Source organism: Phycodurus eques, chromosome 11 (genome assembly GCF_024500275.1).
Source record: "Phycodurus eques isolate BA_2022a chromosome 11, UOR_Pequ_1.1, whole genome shotgun sequence".
In the NCBI taxonomy this organism is placed as follows: Eukaryota; Metazoa; Chordata; class Actinopteri; order Syngnathiformes; family Syngnathidae; genus Phycodurus; species Phycodurus eques.
The window spans coordinates 9,933,317-9,944,613 of record NC_084535.1 but is presented as its reverse complement, the minus strand read 5'-3'; the positions used below and the strand labels follow the sequence as shown (position 1 = coordinate 9,944,613).

The window sequence follows — 11,297 nt, the reverse complement described above, 5'->3', positions numbered from 1 at the left end:
GTATGTACTGTATAAAGAATTCATTTCTAGCTGCTGTATTGTAACATGTTTATTCTTCAATACATCACTGTCCACATATAAAGTCAAACAGTGTTCAAAAAGTAACACAAAACAAACAAAAAAAGGCAGTCATTTTCTCTGCTCAATGAATGTGCCTCACCTGGGTTTGTAATGAATTACAACTGTGTACTGAGGTAGGTATCATTACAATTATTGATGGAAAAATGGTATATATTATCGCATCAAAACACATTGTTGCTGTAACTGCATTAAGATGATAGCACCCTTGTTCACTGGAAACAAGAGCAGTTTGGAAAAGTACTACAATGCACAAACTCGCACACCTCGAGGCACTGGCCACATCTTGATAACAAACAAGTCCTTAAAAGGTCAGGGAATGTGATACCACCTACTCAAATGTTAGTAAAAAGGGCACAGGGGAGACAGACGTCAGAAGATTCCAGATCGCCGAAAGAGCGACTGCTTCTCCTTTTGCCGCAAAAGATAAGTACTGACTCAGGTTATGTTTGGTGTGTCTCCGGTCTCCTTTCGGGGCATGCTGAATTGAGAATATATGGAGATTTACAGGATAACCCTAACAATTATTCATTTCTGGAAGACATGATTTAAAAATCACTAAAGTCAACAAACTGCTCCGGATGTGTACTCGTGTCACTGTTGTGTGTATATTACATTGATCAATGTCAGAATGTAACAAAGATTTCCATTTTTTTGATTTTTTTTCCCTCCCTTTAAAATGCGCAAGATTTCACAGTAATTCCCAGGAGTAGAAATTTGTGAATTTCTGTTGGGGGGAAAAAAAGATGACAAGTGGTGTAATATACAGTAAATCCAGTTTTTTAAGTTATGTGTCCAGTTCCAGGCCTTTCCAAGACTTTGCTGCATTCTTCTTGTACTCTTCCAACTCCTGCAGACAGAAAACAAATAATTTCTCAACATCAAAAAGTGCCCTACTCAGTAAAGAGGAGAATGTGCTACGCATCCATCCATTTTCTATTGCGCTTGTCCTCATAGGCTCCAGCGCACTCAATAGTGAGCCTAATCAGAGCCAACTTTGGCCAAAAAGAACAAAGTATTCACACTTACGGACAATTTAGACTCATCAATGAACCCAACATGCTTGTTTTTGGAATGCTGGAGGATGGATGGATGAAAAAAAGGAATTACTATTTTATTTTTATTTTTTTCTGTTTACTTTTCCTACTATTGTACAACTAAATCCAGGTGGCTAATGAACCTTTAACCCAGCCAGTGCTGCTATTGGTCAATGAGTTCATCCAATGACAGAGCAGCATGATCAGGCGAGAGGAAGTCAAAGGTAAGCGCCATGTAACTGAGAGATAACGACTCACCGTGATGATCTTCAACAAGTGTATTTTCTTCGTACGTTTCAACCCTGCCTTTTTTTTTTTTAAATGGAAAGTGACGCGCGTGTGTCCTTACCTGATCTTTCTGCGCCCGCATGGCGTCGATCTGCGGTTCGCTGTATTGCGGGTCCTTGGCTGGATCCTTAACTTCCTTCTTCTCGCTGGTGTTCTGCACACATATAAATAAAATAGGATCAGGATATTGTTTTCGGTATTACGTCGATTAAAAGCTGACCTCTGGAGGGAAGATCCGCTCGTAGACTTTCTTCCAGAGGTCTTTGGGGTTCCTGGCGTGCAGGGAAGTGATGTCCACGTCCGTCGTGGGTGGAGAGCCTATCATCCGTCATATTTACATTTAAAAATGTAGCTCTAAAAAGTGTATATAATTCATGGGGCGTCCTGTTGATTAAGTGCGTGGCTCGTATCGGCCACAGGAGCGCGCCAAGCTCACCGATTTGGCTGAAGGAGTCGGAACCTGCTGGAATGATGAGGGGCTTGCTGGAGTCACATGACACTGTTTTCCTGGAAATGAACAAGAATAATTAGATTTTTATTATTTTGTATTTCATTTATTATTACAGATGTATGAGACTTTTTCCACTCAAGTAAAATGTTTTCACTTCTTAATACACTTTTTTTCCTCAACCCTTAATTTTCTCGCCTTATTTTTTTCATTATATCCCAAACCTTTTTAGAATGAAATTCACTTTTCATGCACTTATTTTCAAAAAATGTAAACATTTATTGACAAAATACTAATAGATTACATAGTGACAACAAGCATTTTACAATTGTAATACAAAATGTTACACAGTAATTTATTTTTTTCTGCACATTCTGGATTCTAAATTTGGATACTTCAATTCCTCAAAATATACAAGTATAAATGAAAGTTTTCAAATGTACAGTTATATAATGTATCTATACAAATAAATCCATATAGAAATCCTTTTACTTTATACATTACATAAAAAGTGAATAATATAAAATCATGATATTAAAAAGTACAATTTATTTAAATAATAGAGTAATATGCAAAAAGGTGTTTTGTTTCACCTATAAATAAAAAGTACTTCCATGATAGTTACAATTTGGCGCAATTGAATATGACACGCATTCGCAACATTAAACCACTTTCAACCCTCATTTTCACACACACAGTTGTAACTTGGCTTCTAGTTCATTTTTCTAAAAGTAAATCCGTGTGGTGGCATTAGCAGAGTTCAAGAAGGCAAGCTGCGTTCACCCTGCATCCACGTTGAAGGCCAGGTGGGAGAAGAAGCTCTTGGTCTTGGACATGAGGCTCTCCGACTTGATGCTGCTGAACTGCCCGCCAATCAAAACCACATAAGAAGAAGTGAAACACGCCAACGGCGTGAATGTGATGTCGTGCGTGCGTGTGACAAGTCATCTTACAATGAGTGAGGCGGCGTGGTAGTGAGCAACAAAACGCAACGTCTTGCACACCACTTTCCTCTTGTCTGACGGTAATTCCTACAACGGACACACAGTACAGGTTTTTAAAATCAGGGCTCATTTAAAAATACCGTCTTAAGGTGATGAGTATTTTTGTGTGTGTTTTACCTGGAAGAGGTCATACTTGCTGCCAATGATTAGCAGAGGTACTGGAAATGCGCTGATCAGCTCTCGGTCCTGTTCAATCAGCCATCATCATTGTGTCCAGACATGCAAACACCAAAGGCATGAAAAAGGTGACCCAAAAAAATTGTACGGGGGGGTTTATTTTAATATAAATTAAGCAATCTGGAAGACTGAAGAGTACAAGAAGGCAAAATTAAATTTTCTTCACAGATTTTTTTTTGTTTTTGATTTGCACTGCTCAAGTACATGATGTACAAATTTAAGATTAAAATCTAATTTGTCTCATTTCTTTGCTTTTTTGTTTCCTCTTTAAGCACTCTCATCCTGGAAAAGAATTGACTAAAATCATATTCTGTTTTACTTCATTTTTCTGTGTCGTGACATAATCCCTAACATCGCTCCGTCGCTTAATACATTTAACATTAACATTCATAAACTAATTAGATAATTGTAGGTGCATTTCCTAATTAATACAAGATGTACTAGTGGATCAGCTCTTGTCGCCGATGTTGTGTGTGCGTCGCAGTTCAGTGTTTGAACATTTACGGAATACAAGAAAAAAACTAATTCGACAAACAAGAAGAGTGCAGTTGCCTCAGTTCAACTGTAGTGGATTACAAGGACCTGGACGATTGAGAATCTACACAGACAAAACGAAAAAAAAAATTTTTTTAGTTGATATCGTGACACTAAATAAAAAAAATGACTTGGGCAATTATCCTATTAGGCTGACGATATATATGCAGTTTTAATTTACATTTCATTCATCCATCCATTTTCTGAGCCGCTTATCCTCACTCGGGTCGCAGGCGTGCTGGAGCCTATCCCAGCTGTCATCGGGCAGAAGGCGGGGTACACCCTGAACTGGTTGCCAGCCAATCGCAGGGCACATACAAACAAACAACCAGTCGCACTCACAGTCGCACCTACGGGCAATTTAGAGTCTCCAATTAATGCATGTTTTGAGGATGTGGGAGTAAACCGGAGTCCCCGGAGAAAACCCACCCAGGCACATTGAACCCCGGTCCTCAGAACTGTGAGGCAGACGCTCTAACCAGTCGTCCACCGTGCCGCCACATTTCATTCAGTTAATCCTAATTTAATTAGTAAAAACTATACATACATATATATATATATATACATACCTCAAATTAAGAAACAATACACATCCATGCTAAAAATAAATAGATAAAAGAAAAGTCATAATAGTATCAGCATGGCTTTTTATTTTACTGATTTATGTATTCTATTACTATTAATTAGGTTAAAAGAGAATAGTATAAGTAGTATATTACAATTAATTTTACATTTTTGTAAGTTCTTGTTATGATTAATAAAGTTAATTTTAGTTTATTTAATTTGAATGGATTCCATGACAATAAAAGGCTACAAAAAATTCATGTTGAAGGAATGTATAAAGGCTGAATTATCCCAAATGTTCTTTGTAAGACGTGCGGCGCTTACAGGGAAATCTTTGGGCAGGACGCGTGGCGCGAAGGGCGGCGGGCGTTTGGCTGCCGGTCGGCTCTTGTCGACTTGTCGCGCCCGGGACGCGGCCCGCTCCACGTGGGCCCGCGCCGCCTGCAGCAACGTCTCCGCGGTCGCCCACAGAGCGCACGGAGCAGACAGATCCACCACCAAGATGACAGACAGGGACCTGCACCAGACACAACAAGCAATGAACGGCGGCCATCCAGGTGGATTTCAACTGTGCGTTCCTCATCTGAGCTACCTGACGCTGGCAGCAGTGATGGGGATCTGGATCAGGTCTGACAAGGAGGTCCCGCCTCCCAGCTCCCACAGGTGGGCTATGTCTTTGGGCTGCACACATTATGAGAGACATTGTACACACACTTACAGTGGATAGGAATAAAATGCCAGGTTTTTGTGATATATTATAATTCCATTTCATAATTTCTTTCCAAGTCAGCGATTCCTAAATAATAAATATGTTCCTCACCGTGTTGTGTCCAGTGGCCCTCCTGCCAAATGTGTACTCCAGAGCCAGAGTGGGCTTAGCTGGTTCGTCCCTGGTGTGTACACAACAGGGTGGTATTGGAGTAGCAGTAATTATTTATATTCATCATCCTATTTGAATGCTCACCTGTCCAGGCATCTGAGGAGAATGGACGTCTTACCCTGTAAATAAAAGAGAAACATGTTGCATTTAACTGAACATGAATAAATAGTGCTTCCAAAAAGACGTCAAGTGATGAAGAAGAAGCTGTACCCCAGCCTTGCTTCCTGTGAGAAAGACGCTCCTCTCCCCCGCTGCTTCTCCGCCACCACCCACGTCCTCTCCACCGCCACTCTCCCGACTTTGGACCTCGGCGGCGGCGGCCAAGTCCCACAACTTGTCCGTGCTGATACACAAACCTCGCGTCACGTTACTTATTGTATCGTACAGAAGCACAAAACGAGGGGGGGGGGAAAAAAAATCACTTTTCCTTACCATGTTTTCGCCATCATCAGTTGTTGTCGTTGCAAACCACCGACATAGCCCATAGAGGCGTTGTCAAGACAACGGGCGCACGTTGATGACGTACTTCCGTTTTACGATAGCCATGCGACAAACTTTTGGATTGTTCACGAAAATGTGACATTTCATGAAAGAAAATGTACAACCCTGCTTGGTTTGTTTTAGCAAATGTACCTTTAAAGACCTCAGCATGGTGTCTGATAAAAGCTTAATGTACTTTTTAGTCACTCTTGGCGGTACAAACAAAACTTAAATGTTCTTTATGGGAACTCGCTACGTCTGTCCCGAACAACCCGAGCACATGTACCATAATAACAACAACAGTAATAATAATAATCCATCCATCCATTTTCTGAGCCGCTTCTCCTCACTAGGGTCACGGGCGTGCTGGCGCCTATCCCAGCTATCATCGGGCAGGAGGCGGGGTCCACCCTGAACTGGTTGCCAGCCAATCACAGGGCACATACAAACAAACAACCATTCGCACTCACATTCACACCTATGGGCAATTTAGAGTTGTCAATTAACCTACCAAGCTTGTTTTTGGGATGTGGGAGGAAACCGGAGTGCCCGGAGAAAACCCACGCAGGAGAACATGCAAACTCCAGACAGGTGGGGCCGGGGATTGAACCCCGGTCCTCAGAACTGTGAGGCAGACGATCGAACCAGTCATCCACCGTGCCTCATAATAATCCACTTTATTAAATAAGATGCACTGCATGTATTTTAACAAATTATTTCAGTGGTTTTTAAACCCTAATAACATCCTAGTCCACTACTTGGTAAAGTATTTTTGCCTATTGTCTAATTTCTAATAATTAGTCATTTTTAAAGGCTGTGTACTTTTGGGAAAATATATTTGTATTATTTTCCCGATTTGTATTTTCCCATCTAATATAGTAGTAATTCTGTCTAATATTGGAGTATTTTTTAATGCATATTTTTTATGATAATTTTTCAATTTATATTATTTTAAATTTTTATTTTTCCCCCCACTTGTCTATTCCAACATTTCCGTATATTCTTGGTCTAAAATTTTAGTCCACAGCTTAGCTGTGGCAACCGTCAAATTCACTGAGTTGAATGTTTAGGCAGAGAAAAATCAATATGCAAAACAAACATTTAACATAATTTAATTACACAGTAGACACGAAACTTTGATATAAACTTTAAAGCACATCCGACGTTTCCATCAAAAAGAGCTTCATCCACGTAGTAGCCATGATCTCGTTTGGCAGATTTTTATCTAAATGAAATATGCGTGACGGGATGATCACAAGTCTTTAGCCATGAGTCTCTTTCCTTCTTATGTCATCAGATGATCTGTCATGAGTTTTTCCTGGGCTGATCACAATACGGCACATTCTCCAGTAGAAGACCTTCTCTGGCTCGAAGCACTGCGAGAAAAAAAAATGTACAGAAAATGTTGTCTGGAGAAAAAAAAAAACGGAAACATCGACTCACGGAGTCGTGTGTTGCCGACGTGCTCCATTTGAACCACGCCCTCTCGTAGGACTGTTTCCACATCTGAACCCATTTTGATCATCTGTAACAACAGAACACAAGTTTTCACTGGCCTCCAAACTTCATCCAACAAAGTGGCAATTGCACATTTGGTTTATACAAAACCGAGCAGTGAGCACTTTACCTTCTCAATGTTTTCTTCTGACGATTCATGTTTATTTTTACGGAACTCCTCGTTGATTTTCGATTTTGCAGCTGTACGAAAGAATACAATTTCGGAATTGGACAATATAGAGCTTTTCAACTGCGTCACATAATTTAAAACATGTCACGCAGCACTGGAACTGGAAAGTAATGCAGTACAAATACTTCATAACTGTACTTAAGCAGACTTTTCACTGTACTTTACTTGGAAACAGATACTGTATCTGTACTTTCTACTGTTTTTTTGTCAATATAGGCTCACTACTTTTATCAACCTCCGTGCATGATGATACGACGTAAAAAATATGTAAATTGAGAGAGAAAGATTTTGATTGACTGACTGAGATCTTGGGTACATATATGGCATAACGTGAACCAGAAAGCATTAAAAATGATGACGCAACAGATTCAGAGAAGCAAGATACACTATATTGGCCAAAGTATTTGCTCACCTCCCTTGACTCACATATGACTTTAGGTGATATCCCATTCTAAATCCATATGGTTTAATATGATGTATAGCTACCCTTTGCAGCTGTAACAGCTTCAACTCTTGTGGGAAGGCTTTCACAACAAGGTTTAGGAGTGAGCCAATGGGAATTTTTGCCCATTCTTCCAGGTATTTATTCGTGAGGTCACACACTGATGTTGGACGAGATGGCTTGGCTCGGTGTCCACTTGAAATCAACCGTGTTGTGTTCTATTCTATTGCGTGTTGTTGCTAACCGTGTTGTGTTCTATTGCGTTGAGGGCAGGACACTGTGGAGGCCAGTCAAGTTCATCCAGACCAAATTCTCTCATCCGTGTCTTTATGAACCTTGCTTTGGGCACTGGTGCACAGACATGTTGGAACAGGAAGGGGTAATCCCCAAACGGTTTGACTGTCCAAAATCTCTTGGTATGCTTAAACATTCAGAGTTCCTTTCACTGGAGCTCAGGCGCTAATATTTTGGACATTTCCAACTTTGTGTCTATTCTGGGGGGGAGGTGTATTTTGTGGGGTCACTGATGGTGTAGTGGTACACTTGCCTGACTTTGAGGGCAGCATGGGTTTAGTTCCCACTCAGTGACGGTGTGAATGTGAGTGTGAATGGTTGTCTGTGTCTATATGTGCCCTGCGACTGATTGGCGACCAGTTCACGGTGGTGTCAGCCTTTCGCCTGAAGTCAGCTGGGATAGGCTCCAGCACCCCATGACCCTGAACAGGATAAGCGTGTTGAAAATGAATGAATGCATGGATGGGTGGATTTTTTTCAGTTGTCATTATTACGTAATTTACTTTTTTCATTGGTTGGTCCTAAGCTTAGCAGAACAATGCGAACACGTTGTTTTGATGGAATAAAATCCAGAGTCAAGACTAGCTTTTTTTTTTTTTTTAATCGTCCATATGAGCGCTTTGAATGGGAAAGAAAATAGGGTAACTGTTTTGTGTGCAGACGTTTTTTTTCTTTACTTGTTGTTGCAAATTATCAAAACGGATATTGTATCTAAGTGACAAAAATTCATTTTCGCTTGAATTTCATCCAATTTTAGTCGACTCTTTTACGATGACTTAAGTAAAGGAGTTGAATCAATTCTTCGACTTCTACCACTTGTTTCTTTTAGAAGTATATGCACTTCTACTTAAGTACAAATACAGTGTGAGTGATTTTGCCAGCTGTTTTTTCAAATGTACAAAGTAAACAAACAATCTGACCTGCCAGTGCTCTCTCGTCATCTTTGAACACAGCCATCCTTGTTCTGTGCAGCGATTTAAATACACTCAAAACCTGCGTTTACAAAAAAAAAACCATCATTATTTTTCTAATAACGGATGTCTAAAATTTAAACTCGTGTTATTATTGTTATAAGGTTTGCTGCTCACCTTCACGCGAGTTCCCATCTTGACTTTTTGAGCATACTTCCGGTTTGGATGTGTCATTCACCAATCAGAGCAGACGTTGCGATTACGTTTGCCAGCAGCCAATCGGCTTTCTGCGTGCTCCTCCGTGAAGTTGACACCGCCGAGTGACGAGTGTGCGTCTGCACCAACATGGCTGATGAAACTGCGAAAGCGCAGGTGGCCCAACCTGGCGGAGACACAATATTTGGCAAAATCATACGCAAAGAAATCCCTGCAAAACTCTTCTACGAGGATGATCAGGTAGAACTTCATTTAGTGTGCTCGAACGCGCTCTCACGTGACTTTATTGCAGCAAAGATCAAAGCTAAGTGAGTGCTAATGTTAGCTTCGGGCTAGTTCCGCAGAAGGTCTCCACTGTGTACCACAGCCTAATTGATTATGGACTAATGTGACAGTATTGGGTTATACGGTAACAAATTATACCAATCATATGTCAGATTTATGTCAAAATCTGGATTTAGAGGAATCACACAAAAAACAATAAAACATCCTGCTAGGTATCCCTTTTCTTTGGTCAGGCTGAAAAAATTTATATATATATATATATATATATATATATATATATATATATATATATATATATATATATATATATATATATATATACACATATACACAGATATATATATATACACACACACACACACACATATACACACACGTCCTTGAATGCCCTGAAAAGCGCTAAGTGACATGCATTATTATTATATAATTTGATGATCAAAGGCAGCTACGAACAGATCCGTCCGTATTCTGTTTTTTTAAGGTCTATCTTCTCATATTTTACCTTTTTTGTTGTTGTTGTATTTTTCGTTTTTTTCCCCACTACAGGTATCGCTAATATTTGTTCCTTGTTTTTTATTTTTGTTTTCATCAAGTAATTTCTAATGTTCGTGTAGTGTATAATTTCTAAAATTTGGGTGTTTTAAAATAAATAAATGTTTTATTATCATCTACTAATTTGTTGTACCGTATTTGTGTCATTTCTAATATTTGAGTAATTTACAAATACATAAATATCTTTAAAAAATGAATACATTTTAATATTTTTGTTTCCTAAAGTATGTTCTATCTTATTTTTTTCAAATATGTGAATTTTCTGTGTCATTCTTTTTAAAAAAGCATGTTTTAAAACAAATTTTATTTTTTTACTAAAATGTTTGAATTTTGAGGATAATATACATTTATATTAAAAATGTATATTCATCTGAAATGAGATTTTTGTCGAATATTTTAGTATTTCTTTCAAATATTTGTGTATTTTCCCACAATTTTGGGCTAATATATTGCATTATTTTCAATTTTTGTTATTATTTTGTAATTTATGTTTGTGTTTTGTATATTTGTAATATTAAAAAAAATGTCTTATGGTTTTGGTATTTTTAGACATTTTCTGTAGTATTTGAGCATTCTTAATTATTTCTAGGTGTATCGTGTATATGTATATGTCTCAGTGTATTTCTCTTCTGTTTTAGTGTGTTGCCTTCCCTGATATTTCCCCCCAAGCACCGACTCATATCCTGGTGGTCCCCAAGAAGCCAATCATCCAACTGTCTAAAGCGGAAGACGGCGATGCTGCAGTAAGGATGGCTCCTATATGGCACGAGATCTGACACAATGCTTCTTGTGTTGTTGTTTGACCACCTGGACTTCCCCCCCCCGGCAGCTGCTGGGCCACTTGCTGATCGTGGCCAAGAAGTGCGCCCAGCAGGCGGGCCTGGCCAAAGGCTACAGGATCGTCATCAACGACGGACCCGACGGCGGCCAGTCGGTCTACCATATCCACGTCCACGTCCTGGGGGGCCGGGGCATGAAATGGCCCCCCGGCTGAGGTCCGCCACGTCTTGTTTCCTGTGGATGAAGTCAAACTAAATGTGGATGTTCAACAGTGGTAATAAAATGTGATCCTCTCACAAGGAGTGTTGTTTTATTATTTCAAATATGTATTGTTCTAAGGGGGGTTCACCGCTTGTCTTAAACTAAGTACAGTAATAATAAATTCGATTTATATAGCAGTTTCCAAAGTAAATTATTAAGAGCATTCCGACCTCAACCAAGTCTCGAGATTGCGTTGAAATGCAAGTTTCTTCAAACTGCAACTGCATAAACAGTTGTAGTTTGATGTCCTTCTGTTTAAGATTGCACCTCCCAGCCAGCAGAGGGCATGTGTGCACAACAGAAAACTGGGATTAGGGGTGAGGTTGAATTGACAATTTCAGACGGTTGGTATTACCATTTCACTTTTGAATTCGCTACT

At 39.5% G+C, this 11,297-nt stretch overlaps 3 protein-coding genes across 3 annotated transcripts; 1 reads left to right on the top strand and 2 right to left on the bottom strand.

Moving 5' to 3' along the window:
* Positions 1–130: 130 nt before the first annotated feature.
* On the bottom strand, positions 131–5,504 carry dync2li1 (dynein, cytoplasmic 2, light intermediate chain 1). The gene is made up of 13 exons (XM_061690190.1): positions 5,443–5,504; positions 5,221–5,353; positions 5,095–5,129; positions 4,951–5,020; positions 4,723–4,811; positions 4,455–4,647; positions 2,973–3,041; positions 2,805–2,882; positions 2,635–2,714; positions 1,840–1,910; positions 1,624–1,721; positions 1,465–1,557; positions 131–928 (listed from the first exon to the last, which is right to left on the bottom strand). The coding sequence occupies exons 1-13, from the start codon at positions 5,493–5,495 to the stop codon at positions 866–868; spliced, it is 1,125 nt and encodes a 374-aa protein (XP_061546174.1). The 5' UTR covers positions 5,496–5,504; the 3' UTR covers positions 131–865.
* A 1,097-nt stretch (positions 5,505–6,601) lies between these two features.
* lyrm7 (LYR motif containing 7) lies at positions 6,602–9,528 on the bottom strand. The gene is made up of 5 exons (XM_061689612.1): positions 9,002–9,528; positions 8,834–8,906; positions 7,118–7,188; positions 6,934–7,015; positions 6,602–6,866 (listed from the first exon to the last, which is right to left on the bottom strand). The coding sequence occupies exons 1-5, from the start codon at positions 9,056–9,058 to the stop codon at positions 6,796–6,798; spliced, it is 354 nt and encodes a 117-aa protein (XP_061545596.1). The 5' UTR covers positions 9,059–9,528; the 3' UTR covers positions 6,602–6,795.
* On the top strand, positions 9,127–11,052 carry hint1 (histidine triad nucleotide binding protein 1). Its single transcript, XM_061689611.1, has 3 exons — positions 9,127–9,280; positions 10,516–10,620; positions 10,707–11,052. The coding sequence occupies exons 1-3, from the start codon at positions 9,170–9,172 to the stop codon at positions 10,869–10,871; spliced, it is 381 nt and encodes a 126-aa protein (XP_061545595.1). The 5' UTR covers positions 9,127–9,169; the 3' UTR covers positions 10,872–11,052.
* The last annotated feature ends 245 nt before the right edge of the window (positions 11,053–11,297 follow it).

Excerpts from the sequence above, each read along its gene's own strand:
- dync2li1 (XM_061690190.1), bottom strand. The coding sequence starts at position 5,495 with ATGGGCTATGTCGGTGGTTTGCAACGACAACAACTGATGATGGCGAAA. Across the intron at positions 4,648-4,722 it reads ATCACTGCTGCCAGCGTCAG|GTCCCTGTCTGTCATCTTGG; the intron begins GTAGCTCAGATG and ends TGTCTGGTGCAG. Across the intron at positions 1,558-1,623 it reads AGCGGATCTTCCCTCCAGAG|AACACCAGCGAGAAGAAGGA; the intron begins GTCAGCTTTTAA and ends ATATGTGTGCAG.
- lyrm7 (XM_061689612.1), bottom strand. The coding sequence starts at position 9,058 with ATGACACATCCAAACCGGAAGTATGCTCAAAAAGTCAAGATGGGAACT. Across the intron at positions 7,016-7,117 it reads CAGAAGAAAACATTGAGAAG|ATGATCAAAATGGGTTCAGA; the intron begins GTAAAGTGCTCA and ends CTGTTGTTACAG. Across the intron at positions 6,867-6,933 it reads CGTCGGCAACACACGACTCC|TGCTTCGAGCCAGAGAAGGT; the intron begins GTGAGTCGATGT and ends TTTTTCTCGCAG.
- hint1 (XM_061689611.1), top strand. The coding sequence starts at position 9,170 with ATGGCTGATGAAACTGCGAAAGCGCAGGTGGCCCAACCTGGCGGAGAC. Across the intron at positions 9,281-10,515 it reads TCTTCTACGAGGATGATCAG|TGTGTTGCCTTCCCTGATAT; the intron begins GTAGAACTTCAT and ends CTTCTGTTTTAG. Across the intron at positions 10,621-10,706 it reads CGGAAGACGGCGATGCTGCA|CTGCTGGGCCACTTGCTGAT; the intron begins GTAAGGATGGCT and ends CCCCCCCGGCAG.